Source organism: Cydia amplana, chromosome 13 (assembly GCF_948474715.1).
Source record: "Cydia amplana chromosome 13, ilCydAmpl1.1, whole genome shotgun sequence".
NCBI lineage: Eukaryota > Metazoa > Arthropoda > Insecta > Lepidoptera > Tortricidae > Cydia > Cydia amplana.
Window position 1 is genome coordinate 6,578,388 of NC_086081.1, and position 17,500 is coordinate 6,595,887.

At 37.7% G+C, this 17,500-nt stretch overlaps 1 protein-coding gene across 1 annotated transcript; it reads left to right on the forward strand.

Annotated features, from left to right (window-relative positions):
* The first annotated feature begins 10,346 nt into the window (after positions 1-10,346).
* Positions 10,347-14,806, forward strand: LOC134653637 (acyl-CoA Delta(11) desaturase-like). The gene is made up of 4 exons (XM_063509032.1): positions 10,347-10,542; positions 11,029-11,191; positions 12,984-13,157; positions 14,362-14,806. The coding sequence occupies exons 1-4, from the start codon at positions 10,347-10,349 to the stop codon at positions 14,804-14,806; spliced, it is 978 nt and encodes a 325-aa protein (XP_063365102.1).
* Positions 14,807-17,500: the final 2,694 nt, after the last annotated feature.

Here is a 17,500-nt window from a genome sequence, read left to right on the forward strand (position 1 = left end):
AAAATACATATTAAAACAACAAAATCTTTGCTGTTTTTTATTTATTTAAATTCAATCACAGGTAAACAAATGAACACGACCATATTGTGTTGTTGGTTTGGTGTATTGTCGGGTGCGTTACAGCGTGTGTTATCATTTCGTCACATTGTGTATGCGGTCCATTGTAAAAGTGTGTATACACGATCGATTTCGTTTAGCATAGGAATAAATAAATAAATAGACTGCCAATCATTACTTTATAAACACAGATAAATACGGATTAATTTTTAAGCAGAAAATTCCAACCGTTGTCATAAAATCAAGTACTGATTCCGTCTGTTGTCAAATTACAGTTTGATTTCTTTCTTTCTTCTTTCTGATATTTTTAGCTATGTAATATAGATGCCGTTAGTAGTCTAGAAATTCTCCGAAAACCTAGATTTATTTAGTTTCAATTTTGACAGATTCCGTTAACATTATTATTGAGTTGAGTATGAGTTCGGAGGCCGAGGTCGCGGTGCGGTGCGGTAGTGTGTTAGGACCAATCATAGTGACGCGTTGCGAATGTTTTGTCTCTTTTGAATGTCCACGTATAGCACATCTGTAGGGTTCTACCATCTATGGCGGACATAGATACAATAAGTGCAAACAAGACTAAATACTACTAACTTATTTCTAGTTGATAATTGTTCGTTTATATTGCTAATAATATAAAAGGGATAGGTTCTAAAAATCAATAAAATAAAATACAATTTAGCGGAACGCGCGGGATTCAAGTTTTACTTCTGAAAGGCCGGGTTTTACTCATACATTTTTGGATTTGCCGCCATTGCTACAGACAATCGTGGTTTGACAAGCTATACTTAGAATGTTGCCTCTAGAATTATTGTCAGTTGTCAAAAGTTATTGTAAAGATGGAGGTTGTTTTTGTTTTTAAGGAATGGAAAAATAAGACTGGCTTGCTTTTAATGAAAATCTTTATGTAAGATAAATACGGATAGCTGTAAAGTTTAGGTTAAGTGCGTGTTAACAAATTACGGCCATAATGTCTGGTCAAATCGTGTTAAAATAAAACATGTCGGTCTTGTAAACGGGTCAACTTTGTTTTGGACAGAAATATGTTATTAGGCAGTATTACAATGGAATATACAGTGTTTTGAACAAAAATAGAAGTAGATGCTTACTCAGTGAAGGTTCTTGGTGAGTGGAAACGCGTATTTGAGTGAAAAAAGGAGTTTATTTTGCAAACGCAAGACACGCAGTGTACGAGTCCATTTTGTAAACAAAGAATTAAATTCACGTAGGTTCATGTGGCAAATTTACATTAAAGTGGTTATTTTACGTGCTTTAGTGCAGTGTACATACGTACAGCGGTGAAAATAGTCAAGAAATAACACGTAAGTACAAATATTTTGACAATTAGACCAGGAACAATTGTAGGTTACGATCGTATATGAAATAATCTCTAGATCTCCTGTTCGCATTACATAAGATATTTATAATAATGATTTGCATTCTAATTCCAATCCTTCGAACGTTCCAAAATATTAAACACATGCTTTTTTCTCGTTCAATAGCGGGTTTTTAAAGAATTCCGTGTGATTTGGTTGTGTGGTTTGTAGGTACAAAGTGTTCGTATTTACCATTTAATTGTTTGCGTTCCATTTTGTTTCTTTTATAAATAAAAATCTTTTTGTTAGTAATTATGCGCTTAATTTACTTGAAAAATAAATCAAAATAAGAAAACGTGTTTCTTTGAAACCCATAGCTAAATTTGTATAGTCTGTTAACACTCCGATAGCCTAGCGGTCTCCCTGTCGGACGAATGTATGGAGAATAAACGCTTTAGAACCGAGTTCGAATCTCGCATAAGTGAATATGTTTCAATTTTTTTTTGTGAACTGGGTTTTATTTTATTAGATATTTTGCTGTATTTTGGATCATTTTGGAGCTTCATTTTATTTTCATTCATTTTAGTTACATGGTCTATCGTGGTATTTTTATTATCTATACAAATTATTTTTGATTGGTAGTGTCATAAAACAAACTGTAGTTATGTTATGAATAAAATTACAGTCAGTACTCAGTGGTTAAGGAGCACCTAGGTACCTACTTAGTTCACAAGATACCTAGATGTTTAATAGCGTTATTTCGGGTTATGTTGCGTGTTTTATTGCGTGTTATAAGCGTTAAAACCAGTTCGAGTGAGGTGAAAAACGAAACTAACTATATTCAAATAGAGTGAGATACCGCGTGTTTAAGGCGGGAAAATTCTTTAGTGTTACAGTGAGTCAGTGCATACTAAAAACTTCGGAATTCTTGGATATTTTAGTCATGTTGTTTGCTGGTAACCGGATAATCTCGACAAGATCGTTGTGCCGTCGATTTAGAGGAGAAGACACCGTCCAGTCTTCAAGCTGCTAGTGTAACCAAAAAACAAATATTACTTTTTCTGTGGCAACCGACCTAAAGATTGCAGAGAACTTACAAGACACGATTTTCGGGATAGAAGATACAGGTCAAGAAGAGATACCTATACATAAGCTTTTGAACACTCAATGGGAAATTTATGTTTTTAACACTTTTTTTTATTATATTTTAATATGAGGTAGCTAAGATCAAACAAAGTGAATGTTTTGTAGCTTAAAACCCCATTTAATATGAAGGTATAACATTCTTGTATGTTTGTAGGTATAGTTATTTGATGTCAACGTAAGTGCGACAGGTCAATGACCTTAGGTAAAAAAATGCATTAAAATAGGTATCTACCTAAAAGTTTATAGAAACAAATCGTTTTTTGAGTATGTTTAGTTGCATGTATTGTAGTTTACTAGTATTTATGAATCATCATCATAATCAACGTTACAAACGTTATAAATGTTCAGTGTTGTACTGGGAAATAATTTCCGATAAATTTTAACTTGGGGCTATCTTGCTTCGAACTTTATTTTATACCTTTAAACGAGCAGTTCATGTGTGTTTGTATGTTTCAGGGATCTCGGAAACGGCTCTAGCGATTTCGATGGGGTTTTCTATTTGGGAATTGCGGGGCCGAGGAATTGATCGGGCTGGGTCTTGACTCTGCGAGGCGCGCATTTTCAAGTTTTATAACTATGTATTCCTAGCGGGGCTGGTGTTTTTGTTTATTCGTAAACACGTTTTGAAATATTTTGACTGCCCAATGGGCTAATCGTATAAAGGCAATGTACAAGTACACGTAGAGTCGATATATATTTTTGTCTTTAAATGTACGAAACTCATTCTAGTTTTGTTCGGGTATTTTTTTTTTATAAGAGGCGAACAAAGCCTTGTAACAAAGTTACCCAGTGTTAAAGTGCTTAGGTCGGAATCGTATGACAATCAGCCGGTACACGGTTACTGGTTCGGCGATTTTAAAGAAATATTTGCGCGTTGCAAACAGCCATATAAATTATCTGGGCTTGACAGTGAAATATAATAGCGCGTCTCAAAATTAATTCCATTAATTGTATGTACAGTCAGCAGTAGTATTCGCTTGTTATTTTCTCGAATCCTCATGACTAAGGATCGAGACCATCTGAGGTCGTTATTTTGTTCACCCAAACCTTCCACTCTGCAGACGCCTGTGCAGATCATTATTCTCTATCCTTATTTATTTTCACTTAGCACTTAAAATTATACGCAGATGGGTCGTTTTCTCTGCCGCCTGCGGCTAATTATCTTAATGTTTCTTTTCTTCCCCAAAATAGATCATGTTTAATAAATAACAAGAAAAATTAAAAATAGGGTAGGCTCTGGATGAGTGCCAAGTTTTTTTATCATATCAGACTATAAATATAATGGACTTTTTTTTTTTAAACCATCTAAAACTAGAAATAATGGGCTTTTATTTGGATAGGACGGTATTGTTTTTGTTTCAAGTACATATGTAACTATAGCCTTGATTTCTATTATTTCATTTTGATTACATGACAACGCCTTGGCTGTCTGTTTCAATCGTGTGAAAGTGTAACTGAGGAGGAATGCGTTGAGTGCTTATAATTATTAGTTCATGTGGAGTTATGAGAGGGATGTATGATTATGAGATGATGGATGCCTAGTGGACGTATGTACTTTTATTGGAAAAAAATGGATTGATGCAGATAGACATAGGCTAGAGTGTAATCAAACTAGATTTGTCGGTATTTTCAGGGGATCAATCAGGGGTGGGAAGGGGAAACACAACTAGCCAGGAAAAATCTTATCAGTAGGTTAAAATCCAATGGATTAACCCATTTACAGGGTAGATTTTTATGGCTAGTACTCCACAAGGTAATAAAACTTTCACGAAACCACTCACTCGTCTTGGATGAGATATATCGGCATTCGACATATTCTGATGAGCCGTGAGCGTCCAGAAAGGGCGAGGCTCTTTTCAAGAGGTTATAATTATTTAATTATTTAATGTATTCACACTTTTATGTTGTTTTATTGGTGGTATGACTTATAATTATTGTCAATTTTTTTTTCTAATTTGGATTAATGATTCTTTGATTTTATATGTTTATCGTATCATGTTGAGGTACTTGTGTCAATTTTAAGTTTGTTTTCTATAAAAAAAAACACACCCAAACAAACTTAAAGGTCGGTGTATTTTATTCAAATACGAGACATACGCCAAGAAAACGTGGCTGGGGGTGATAAGGCAACGAAGTTTGGTTTGAATTCTGGCAATGGAGATTGAAAGCTCCGTACTTATAAAAATTAAAGGTCTCTTCGTTTTGCATGGAAGTTTTTGCTGTCTCATCAGATGCTCTTCTACGGAAGTGTACGGCGCTAAAGGTAGAGACAGGAGTAATACCCGTGCTGCCGGGTTGAGCTAGCAAGAACGGGTTAACTAGTAACCTGCCAGACCCACAATCTGGTTATCTTTGGCGGAGCGAAGTGACTGGGGAAAGGGCTGTCATGGTTCATTGACAGAGTTCTGATGGACTGATTTCAAAGCTAAGTCACTAGCGGTCACTCAGTATTGAGACACACACTACACGTTTAGAAAAGGGAGGGATATATCCGACTAATCTAGAGTAGATTGAAGTTTTTTACAAATTACTGTTGTAATTCATAAAACACTTAAATCGGGGGCGGATGTGACTGGTCGTATGCCTATTACATACCTAGTATTAACCTAATTTGTTCATTACAAAACACACAAACTAGAAAGAAATACCTTGAATACTAAAATCCCTTTCAGTCGCGTATTTCATGCATGATTCCAATGAATAATGTAACAATTACAACTTGAAGTGCACGTTTCGTATTTCACCACTTGTGGTTTCATTAAATATATAACCCACTATAAATTTTTTGCTATTTAGATTAATAACTTGCGTAAAATAACTATCACAAGTTGAAACTAACCCAAATATGTGAACTTTTGGCATTAGAATGACAGTGACATTGACAGCGTGACGTTCGGTCGTATTGAAGTCTGAACTCCTAGTACAGAGTTAATACAAACAGTCCAAAACGCCTAAGATTTTAAACTTCCCGCTATGTTTTGAGTATGTTTGCTACTGGTGAACGTAAAATACTTCCACACAGGAGTGTTTTTCGGAAAGAGACTAAAAATATCCCAAAGGAAAATAATGCTTGCAGGTTCGTGCGTGTAGAGGGGCCATAAAGCGTTCCCTTTTATTATAATTTAGTCTACTCAAACTGACTACCCGATTATTGCCTGTGAATGTGTGCGTAGACGTCATTGAGAATATCTCCGTCTTTCTCTAAGACGCAAGCGTGAAAGGGATAGATCTTGGTAGCATCGAACTTTACGACTTTTGACCTCTTCCTCGGTTATGGTAGCCTGGTACTTTTGGTAAACATTTGTCTTGATAAATCACTGGTCGTCGGTTGCATATCGCTAATAGGTACGGGGCAAATGACCTCTTCCTCAGTCATGGTATCCTGGTACTTTCTGATTAATGTTTGTCTCATTATGTCGCCGTTATGTCGCCGTTATGGCGCCATTATGTCGCCATTATGTCGCCGTTGTGTCGCCAATATGTCGCCGTTATGTCGCCAGTATGTCGCCATTGTGTCGCCATTATGTCGCCATTAAGTCGCCGTTATGTCGCCGGTATGTCGCCATTATGTCGCCGTTGTGTCGCCAGTATGTCGCCGTTATGTCGCCGTTATGTCGCCGTTATGTCGCCGTTATGTCGCCGTTATGTCGCCGTTATGTCGCCAGTACGTCGCCTGTCGCCAATATGTCGCCAGTACGTCGCCTGTCGCCAATGGGTCGCCAGTACGTCGCCTGTCGCCAATGGGTCGCCGTTGAGTCGCCTGTCGTCAATAGGTCGCCAGTACGTCGCCTGTCGCCAATATGTCGCCAGTACGTCGCCTGTCGCCAATGGGTCGCCGTTGAGTCGCCTGTCGCCAATATGTCGCCAGTACGTCGCCTGTCGCCAATAGGTCGCCGTTACGTCGCCTGTCGCCAGTATGTCGCCGTTATGTCGCTTGTCGCCAATAGGTCGCCAGTGTATCGTAAAATCACCAGTAAGTCACATGTCGCCGTTATGTCGCTGGTATGTCGCCGTTATGTCGCCGTTATGTCGCCGTTATGTCGCCGTTATGTCGCCGTTATGTCGCCGTTATGTCGCCGTTATGTCGCCAGTACGTCGCCTGTCGCCAATGGGTCGCCGTTGAGTCGCCTGTCGTCAATAGGTCGCCAGTACGTCGCCTGTCGCCAATATGTCGCCAGTACGTCGCCTGTCGCCAATGGGTCGCCGTTGCGTCGCCTGTCGCCAATATGTCGCCAGTACGTCGCCTGTCGCCAGTACGTCGCCTGTCGCCAATAGGTCGCCGTTGCGTCGCTAATAGGTCGCCAGTAAGGGGTATAAAAGGCGGGTGCGCGCTGCGAGCGATGCTTTCATTCTTCAACCATCGGACTAGCAGTGACTCTGGTTCTCGGGCGTTTAATATTCGGTAAGCAAGGTTCCTCTACTACTGTTACTATGTTTGTTTTCGCTTGGAATTATCCTGGTGAATTTAAGCGTGGAAATGGTGTCTGTGTTTGGTTTTACGGGGACAATATCGTCGTAAAGCTGATCTTAGACTTTTGTGGAGATTCTTTGTTACCGTGTACGGGATTTAAATATAGTGAAGTTTCCTACGCAGTGTTTTTCTAAGTGCCACCACGTTATGCAGGGACAATATCGTTGCATAGCAGGGACTTGGAAAGCGTGTCTGTGTTTAGTTTTGCGGGGACAATGTCGTCGTAAAACTGAACTCAGGCTATTGCGGGGATTCTTTGCTGCTTTGTGTAGTTATAGTGAAGTTTTCTACACTGTGGTTTTCTGAGTGCCGTCACGTTATGCAGGGACAATATCGTTGCATAACAGGGGCTTGGAAGGCGTGTCTGTGTTTGGTTTTATGGAGACGATATCGTCATAAAACTGAACTTAGATAAAGGTGTCTAAGGAAATTTCATTTCTGTGTTTAGTTCGTTGATTTTGTGAGTAGTTTGGTTCATAAAATAGAACCTAGTTATTTTAGTGTTTTACTATGGGGTCTTTTGCTATATATTTTAAAACCAGATCATTGTTTGGACTGACTGTTTGTCCGGCTGGACCGCTCACCCCTTGCGGTGTTAAATGTGAGCTGTCTAGGAGTCTTTTTGTTCCAAGATGAGGGTTATCTTGGCGCCTTCTTTTTACCAACATAGAAGGTGAAAAACGTCTCCCTCCTTAGCTCTCCAATGTCCAGCTGTTAGATGAATAGTGGGGGTGTCACATGCGCACCATCCGGAGTAATCTGGGCCCATTTGAAATCTACAGTATTTGGAGGCTTCGTATATTAAATATATTTATTTATACCACTTATATACATAATAGGGACCTGTCTTACCCATGTTGCCACCCTGCCTCTGTGCAACCCGCCATGGGGGGAGACAAGCCCACGAGCTGTTAGGTTGCATTCTCGGAATCGCTCGCCGAACTCTTACAGTTTCTTAGTAGGGATACACTTGCGTATATTCCAAAGTACCAGGTCGATGGTAAGTACGAACTGTGCTTTGGTTATACTAGAGTAGGGACAAAGGGTAGGTTTAGGGTAAATTCACACACAATTATTCGGAATTTAGGGTTCATTTTAGTCTTGGTCTGTAAAATTGATATATTTCTCCTTTTAAAGAACTTCAACTACGGTCTCGCTATACTAAAATTGTGCGTAAATGGGTATAGGGTTTCAGTTGCTTAAATCTTCCAATATTTTAATTTATTTGGGGAAAATAATTAATGTAAAATCTTATCTCTATTTTTATTTATGAAATTCTGGTTTTCTGGTGTAAAGACGAGGTACTGAGTATTACAATCATGTTTCTAAGGTATTTACACAATTAAATCTTAAATATCAAGTTGGGATTAGGAACACAGTCTATTCGGAGATAGAAAATCGACGTCTAGCTGTTTTAGGGAACCTTTGGCAGGCAAGAGTAATCCAAAGGATATTTTGAGTGAAATAATGCTCATCTTGATATTTCAGTCTCATAAAATATAGTATATTTTTAACAAATAAACTTAGTACTTCGTTCATACTTCTAAAAAACTAGAAATACAGTCTATATTTTAGTTGCTGGGGAATGGAAATGGGATTCGCATCCCTAGTTTTTGAAATAAAAAAGAATAGTAATTTTGATGACTGATGGATACTTTGACACTTCTTTCCATAGCCATCTAGGTACGCATAGGTTCCGAAGTGTTGGTCATAGCCCGTCTGGCTAAAGAGGTAGGGTAGGAGTTCCAATTGACCTTGCTGATTGGACTAGGAGCCCCCAATCCTGCATCGAGCGTATGGGTAGCATATTTCGAATAGAAGCTGGTAGATAATAATATTAAATGCTAGGGTGTAAATGGGCTTACCCCAGGAGTGCTACTCATATGTTATCCCGGAGGCTTAATAGATTGTAGCAGGCTTTTACCAACCCCATTTTTAAACTCATTTTACCAAATATATTTCTTTTATATTCATATTATCATATATGCTGCATTTACCTAAATAACATTATTTGAAGTAAAATATAACAACATTTACATTACAATAATAAATTCTGGTAACTTTCAGTACTATTTCTGTATTTTAATAAATTATTCTAGTAAGTTACTCGTTAACATCATAATAAATGTGCTTCCAATTTCATAATATATTTTTCCCAAAGTCCAGGTAATTGTAAATAAAATCAGAGTCCAAAATTTAGCTGATACTCATTAAAGAACCTAGGGTACCGCGGTTCACTTCGAGGGGTCCTAACGCTAGACTAGACGATCACGACTAAATTACTTGGCCATATTTCAGGGGTAGATTAAAAGGGGGGTTTATATTATGGTAAGTAAGTAAGTTAGGTAGTGGAAGGTTACAACCGCGCGTGAGTCAATTGAACTTGTACTTGACCAGTGTTTTCTTGTCAGGTAAATTAGTATATATATACTATTTTCCAAATAGTCAGGGTCATTGTTAGACAAGCACCTGTTACGATATTTAATAAAATTGCATATATTTAGTGCTAACAAAGTTGTGTAAAAATACACACATGTGACGTCCTACCCTAATCGGTAGTGGCCTTACGTACGACGCCGGAGATCCCGAGCTTGAACCACGGTAAGGGCATTTATGTATATTTACGATTGTTCCTAAGTTATGGATGATTCCTAGGTAAATAACTATTTAATTTGATACATACGAGTATGCATAACATATATCGTCGTTTAGTACTCACAACTCTCACAAGTGCACAACTCAAGCCTAACTGATCTTAACGTGGATCAACGTCGATTTGTGATAATATTTGTTTATAACGACATAGATATGTTCAATGTGGCTAATTCCGTCATAGGGTCTATTCCGTATGAAATTTGGACACACTTATGTATATTTCACGGACATTTAATGTCCCATTCGTCTTTTACGTTTTCGGCATGTATAATGAAAGATACTGCAATCGGTTTCAACATCATCCATAATTAACATGTTACTTATGTATCATGTATGACTTTATGTGTTCTAAATAAATAAAATAGGTAATAATTAAGAAATTAAACCTATGTTTTTTCTCCACTAATCACCAGTATGGTGCCAATGTATTTTAAAAATAACGAAAATTAATGAAACGTAACGTGAAACTAAAAGCAGTTCTATGACTCTTGTTTATGGTAAAACGTTTTGGTGTTGTTTGTTGTAAAGTGTTTAAAAACTAAATTAAATACTTATTTTACAGAATTTGTGACATAGGTACGTCTCATTATTGGGACCACGTCTATAATGTCCATTAGGGTGTTTGCTATTACTGCTATTAGCCACTACTATAGTAATAGTAACTAAATATCGATCCTTCTTACAGAAGTCTTCAAATTACAGAAATGGCACCTAATTTGAAAGACGAGGATTTTCTACAAGCAGACGAGGAAATACAGGAACCGCTAAAGCCGAAGGCAGTGAAACGTGAATACACTATATTGTACCATATGGTACTAGTCCTCGCATACTTGCACATTGCAGCACTGTACGGAGTGTACTTGCTGTTCACTTCCGCTAAATGGGCCACTGTAGTATTCAGTACGTACCTATTAAAACTTGAAGCCTTTGTGGTGTCGGGTATTGTACAGTATTTTTGTTTACCTTCTGGGTTCCCTTTGACAATTTCTGCCGAAGAGTCCGAAGACAAAGTGGCTCTTCTACCATTTTCTGAATATGTACAAGTCAGCAACCTCTCCTAGCACCCAATGGCAGAAAATGGCCGAAGACCCACCCGTGTAGCGTCGTGCTATTCATGATGGTCAATCCAAGCACGACGATGCCTGGTTTACCTGTTTAGAAGAGAAAGGCATGAGACGCCATGAGCAGGCCTCCAACCCGCCCACCTGGGGGAGCATACACCTGCCGCGTGTGTGGACGCGGTATCCTCTCTCGCATAGGACTATACAGCCACGAACGCAAGTGTCGTCACCAGGATGCTGCTTAAAACATCTTACATAGATGAAGAGGCCTATTATTATTACAAGTCAGCAACCAAATACTGTATTATGATTTGTCTATTTTCAGACATTTTGACCTTTATAGCCGGAAGTTATGGTATCTCAGCGGGCGTGCACCGGCTGTGGTCCCACCGCGCCTATAAGGCCAAGATGCCGCTGCAGATTTTATTGATGCTGATGCATACCATCTCTGGCCAGACCACCGTTATCAACTGGGCTAGGGATCACAGGTATATAATTTGTTTATTATTAGGTATTGATTATATTTTGGCAGAAATTTGCTTTACGACGGGATAGGGACTGGACAAGGATAGGGGTGGGGTAAGTATAAAAACCGGCCAAGAGCGAGTCGGACTCGCGCACGGAGGGTTCCGCACCATCAACAAAAAAAACCGGCCAAGTGCGAGTCGGACTCGCGCACGGAGGGTTCCGCACCATCAACAAAAAATAGAGCAAAACAAACAAAAACACAAGCAAAAAAACGGTCACCCATCCAAGTACTGACCCCGCCCGACGTTGCTTAAGAGGCCGGTATCGATTTTAGTCGCAAAAATGTAAAATTGATAGATTGAGTCGATGAAATTGTCCACCTTTTGTTACATAATAGAAACAACAAGTACTGGTATCTATTAGCACGTCTTCTTATCTTGCATTTGTACAGATCATTTTTTGAAAACTGACTCACTAAATTAGTAATGATTTTTTTTCTGATGGACGTTTAGGTAAATGCGCGTAAAGCACTGATTTAGTCGATCTTATTTGTAAATTTCGTAAAGTTTGGACTGCTAAAAATGGTAATTTTGTATTACACATATCCTGTACTCCAACTTTCATAGACTACATTTTTGTTATATGATATTAAACAAGAGTAAATGAAAGTTAGACGAAATCAATTTTCACCAGAAATTACTTCAAAACAAGTGAACATTTTTCGTGAAAATCGACTTAATTTCAACGTAATTTTGATACTTAAACAATCTACAACATTTCCTGAAACTGTTCTTATACATCATTTTTTATAATTTATAACTATAATTTTTTGATGAATTTTTAAAAACTGCCCCTTCTCGTCATATATTTCCGGTGACGCACGCTTGGGACCTGATTATTAAAAGGCAAGATGAGAAGACGTGTTAATAGAAACCAATACTTGTTATTTAGATATTATGTAACAAAAGGAGTACAATTTCAACGACTAAATCTATCAATTTTACATTTTGGCCCTAAAATCGTTAACGGAGCCTTAACTTCGGTCAAAAATCACGTTTGTTGTATGGGAGCCCCACTTAAATCTTTATTTTATTCTGTTTTTAGTATTTGTTGTTATAGCGGCATCAGAAATACATACACTACAAATCATCTGTGAAAATTTCAACTGTCAATCTCACGAACCGTGATAGCTAGATCACGGTTCGTGAGATACAGCCTGGTGACAGACGGACGGACAGACGGACGGACGGACGGATGGACGGATGGACGGACGGACGGATGGACGGACAGCGGAGTCTTAGTAATAGGGTCCCGTTTTTACCCTTTGGGTACGGAACCCTAAAAATAGAGCAAAAAAATCGCAAAAAAAGCCCTCCTTAAATATTTATTTTATTTTATTTTTAGTATTTGTTGTTATAGCGGCAACAGAGATACATCATTGTGAAAATTTCAACCGTCTAGCTATCGCGGTTCATGAGATACAGCCTGGTGACAGACGGACGGACGGACGGACAGCGAAGTCTTAGTAATAGGGTCCTGTAATAAAAAATATTTTGTGCTTTACAGTGGGTTGGTTTTTTGAAGGTTCCCTTTAAAAAAAAAGAAATTAAATTAAGTTTAAATTTTGTTTAGGTTTTTATAAAATAAAAAAATATGGGATATATTGGTATCCTAAATTCCAAAATGTATTCTGTAAGCAGGCCTTAAGGGCTCTTTCACATAACAATTAATACAACATTTACAGTGGACTCTGACCACCCATTTACTACTTACCAAGCGTAATATATGATACATAATTATTGATTGGAACAGAGTGCACCACAAGTACTGCGACACTGATGCCGACCCATACAGCTCAGTGAGAGGACTATTTTTCTCACACATTGGCTGGTTAATGGTGAAGAGACACCCGGAATGCCTTGAAAAGGGAAAAGAAATAAACATTTCGGATCTACTGCAAAATCCGGTATTACGGTTTCAGAAGAAGTAAGTTTGAGTATTCCGCCAAATGCTTACGTACGTGTTTTATAAGTATCTACGAGACATTATACATAGGTACGGCTCTAGTAATCACATGAAACATGTGACTTTCCTCGGGAAAAGGTACCTTATTGCGGTCGGCGCTTACGTCACGTATATAGTACCGCATTAGTATTGGACTATTGAAGCGTTGTTAATAATAGCGTAAGTGCCAACCGCCATAAGGTACCATTACCCGTGGAACGTCAGGTCACACATTATATCATCAACATTATTCATCAACGTAACATCGGCTTCGTAGCATTTTCTAGTCGGTAGTGACTCTACCAGGGCGTTTTTTTTTTAAGTTGTCCCCTACACTTTTTTTTTCAAATTTGGGATTTTTTATGTTATTTCTACTCAGAATCACGAGCTCTTTCTAATCTAATAGGAGAAAAAAAGTGTCCTAAGGTTTTTATTTCCATTCCGTCACCATTTTTCATAGACTTTGTATGGCGGTCGCGGAATGGAAAGATCGAAAAATGTATGGAAATTTTGGGACACTTTTTTTCTCCTATTAGGATAGAAAGAGCTCGTGATTCTGAGTAGAATAAACATAAATAATCCCAAATTTGAAAAAAAAAGTGTAGGGGACAACTTAAAAAAACGCCCACCTACGAAGCAGGAGGTCCCGGGTTCGAATCCTGGTAAGGTATTTGGGTATTTATCAAAGATATTTGTTCCTGAGTTATGGATGTTTTCTATGTATTTATCTATATCTATCCATTATGTCAATAGTTATATATTATCGTCAACAGTTTTGAATGATTCACGGTTACTTGTTACTATATATGTACAAAAGGTAATCACGGTCCATATCCCGTTCGATATAAGTCTAGTTATATCGTCATCAATTACCTACTTACAACACAAGCCTTATTGAGCTTACTTACTGTTGGATTCTGTCGATTTGAGTAAGATTGTCTCATAATAATATTTATTTATTTGTTATTATTTATTTATAACAACTTAAACAGTAGCGCTATAATATATTTGATATTAAGTCGGTATGCTCCTTAAGGTTAATGTATTGATCTGCCTGTTTTATTAATTTCCATGACTGATTATTTCATTTCAATAGATTCCAAAAAATTACAGATTTTACGCTAATTGTATGTTGACTTGGAATCAGTCAAGTCTCGAAAATAATTAGATTTTATTTTTGTTCCAGATACTACTCTATCCTCAGCCCTTTGATGGTGTTCATACTCCCGACACTGATACCAATGTACTTCTGGAACGAATCAATATCCAACGCGTACCACGTCCATCTAGTCATAGTCATGCTCGGCGCCAATGCTACGTTTTGTCTCAATAGCATCGCGCACGCGTTCGGCAATAAACCCTACGACGAAAATATATCGGCTACAAAAATTGTACCCTTGTCACTTATGTCATCCGGGGAGGGATATCACAACTTCCACCATGCCTTTCCATTTGACTACCGATCCTCTGAATTTGGAAATGATTATATAAATTTCTCAACTCATTTTATAGATTTCTTTGCGCGGATCGGTTGGGCTTATGATTTGAAAATCACGACCCCTGAAATGATTACGAATAGAGTGAAAAGAACCGGGGACGGAACTCATCGTAGTATTCGTAGTCGGAGCTAGTGAAGGGAGGTTGGAAAAATTAACAGTCATAGGTTTTTATTATAATAGACATTAATTCTAACGATTCGGTTTGGGAAGTATCCGAAAACGTACAAATTTGGAAGAAAAAAGGTATTCGAGTTTTTGAAATGTAAGTATATTTTCGTTGTTTTAATATTTCAGTGTTAATATTTTTCGTTAAAGTTAATTGTTTTTCTGTTTAGCATTATCGGCAGTATGCGTGTGAAGAATCTAATCTTCTGTCTTCGTCTTTGCTATTTAATTACTGCAGGAACAAAAGATTTAGACGAACTCGCCATTATACCTACCTTCTTAGAGTACTTAATTAGCTCTAACAAGAGTGATGACACTGATGACACTTGTGACTAATAAAGTTGACGTCGAGCAGCGGACTTTTGCGTTCTTTGCTAACCTGTCTCATTTCTAAAGTAGGTACACAAATTTTATTAAAAGACAAACTACTGGTTGTAACAATAGGAAGGTTTAGTTGGTAAATAAAATTATTTGTCATGATTTTGAATTATGCATGTTTTATTTGCTGTTTGTGAACACTGATGTCAAATGTAAATTGCATCTCTAACCACAAAAAATAGAAAAAAAGACTCCTGTGATTCAGCATTGTCTCTTGACTTACTACTATTGCGTAAAACTAAATATTGCTATGCACGTATCTATTCAACTGGCGTAAAATTACTTTTTAATCAGTACCTAATTCATTTTAAACGGCTTAATATATGTAAAGAGACAGAAAAACGGCCTATAAGTATTCCGTTGTATTACCAAAACTAATAATCATGAGAAATTATGAATGAATTCATTGATAAATTCGCCATGCACTTTTGCGGCTGATGGTATCTACCAGGGATGTTGCGGATGCCGATTTTTTGACATCCGCGGATGCGGATGCGGATGCGGATATTCGCAACATCCCTGGTATCTACTCAGCCCTACTTCTAATTTAACCTCCAACAGCCCACTGTACAAGAAAAAACAATTGAATTTGTTTTGTTATAATGTCGAACAAAATAAAAAATAAAATTGGCCAAGAGCATGTCGGGCCATGCTCAGTGTAGGGTTCCGTAGTTACCATTCTGTCAGAATAGGCTAAACGGGGGCTATTAGGAAGTATCATGTATGTACTTACATTACAAGCAAAAGGGAGCGCTTTGTACGAATTTTTACTAAGAAGAGAAAACTTAATTTGTGTAATAACTCATAAACGGCTATAGTGATCATGTTCGCTATAGTTTTCATTTAATGCCTAAGTTCTGTTTCTACGATTATTTTTTTTTTAATTTTTTGAACCTATGGTTCAAAAGTTAGAGGGGGGGACACAATTTTTTTTTGTTTCGGAGCGATTATATCCGAAAATATTCACTTTATCAAAAAAAGTTTGTTGAATACCCTTATTCGTTTTGAAAGACCTATCCAACGATACCCCACACTGTAGGGTTGAAACGAAAAAAATGTACACCCCCACTTTACGTGTAGGGGAGGTACCCTAAAAAAAATGTTTTTTCTAGATTTTATTGTACGACTTGGTCGGAGTTATTGAGTTACACATCCATGCCAATAAATTGCAGCTTTCTAGCACTAACGATCATGGAGAAAAGCCTCGGACAGACAGACGGACATGGCGAAACTATAAGGGTTCCTAGTTGACTACAGAACCCTAAAAAGCAACTCCGTTCCATTTAACAATGATCCAATTGTATTGGAGGTAATTATAAGTAGATATTAGGACTTAGGATAATAGTACCTTATTGATAGTATACTGTATAATCCAGGCGGTGTTTCATTAGACTTACAATTAGGTGCTAAACATGTAATCAAACTGTGAACTAATAACTCCAAAACTAGCATATCTCCGCGTTAAATAGCATGAATGTTGTATGAACGCGTGTAATTTGTCTATGGCGTGGCAAATCGCAGATTGCGTGAAGTCTGAGATCCTTTTACGTAATCTGGACCGAACTGACCGCTCGTGATCGCGACGCGGAAGAAAATTACCATCTCTTAGACAGCTCCAATACGGCCTTTAGTGCTGTATTGGTCATTAAACTGTTTATTATCCAGTCAAGTAGATAATGGTGTAAAACCGAAGTAGCTCCAATAAAGTGTAGGATATAAGTACAACAGAACTTTCCAGTCTGTTTTCACATAATGCCTCTCAGTAGTCTCAGTCAAATGTATCGTACCTAAGTGGTTTTATTATGTTTCAGGTATATACTAGTACTCGTATTTCGGTGTATCAATAAAAATAGTCCAAATTCAGTGATAATTTATGATAATGTACCAGGAAAAGTAGGAAATATGAAAGGAACTTTTTGCGGGTAGCTGTAATAATAATTAATTGCGATTACATACTACTTCATATTTTCCTAAAATCATTTTTCAATTTCATAACCACTTTTTCTAGCAAAAACGAGGGATTGATAAATTAAAATAGGTATAAGGCCCTTCTCTCACGAGACTATTGAAAAGCTACGCTACGCGACTGAGATGCATAACCATGATCGCCTACTGGTATGCTACTCGTTTCCGCACACGGTGCTACGCAAATTAGACTATTTTGTATCATTTGCAAACAACATTCTTGCGCCGATGTCTAGTGACTCCAGCGATGAAAATTCTGTATGAAAAAATATTTTTCCAGTGCGTCACGTTCATACAAATAAAAAAATATTCAGACAA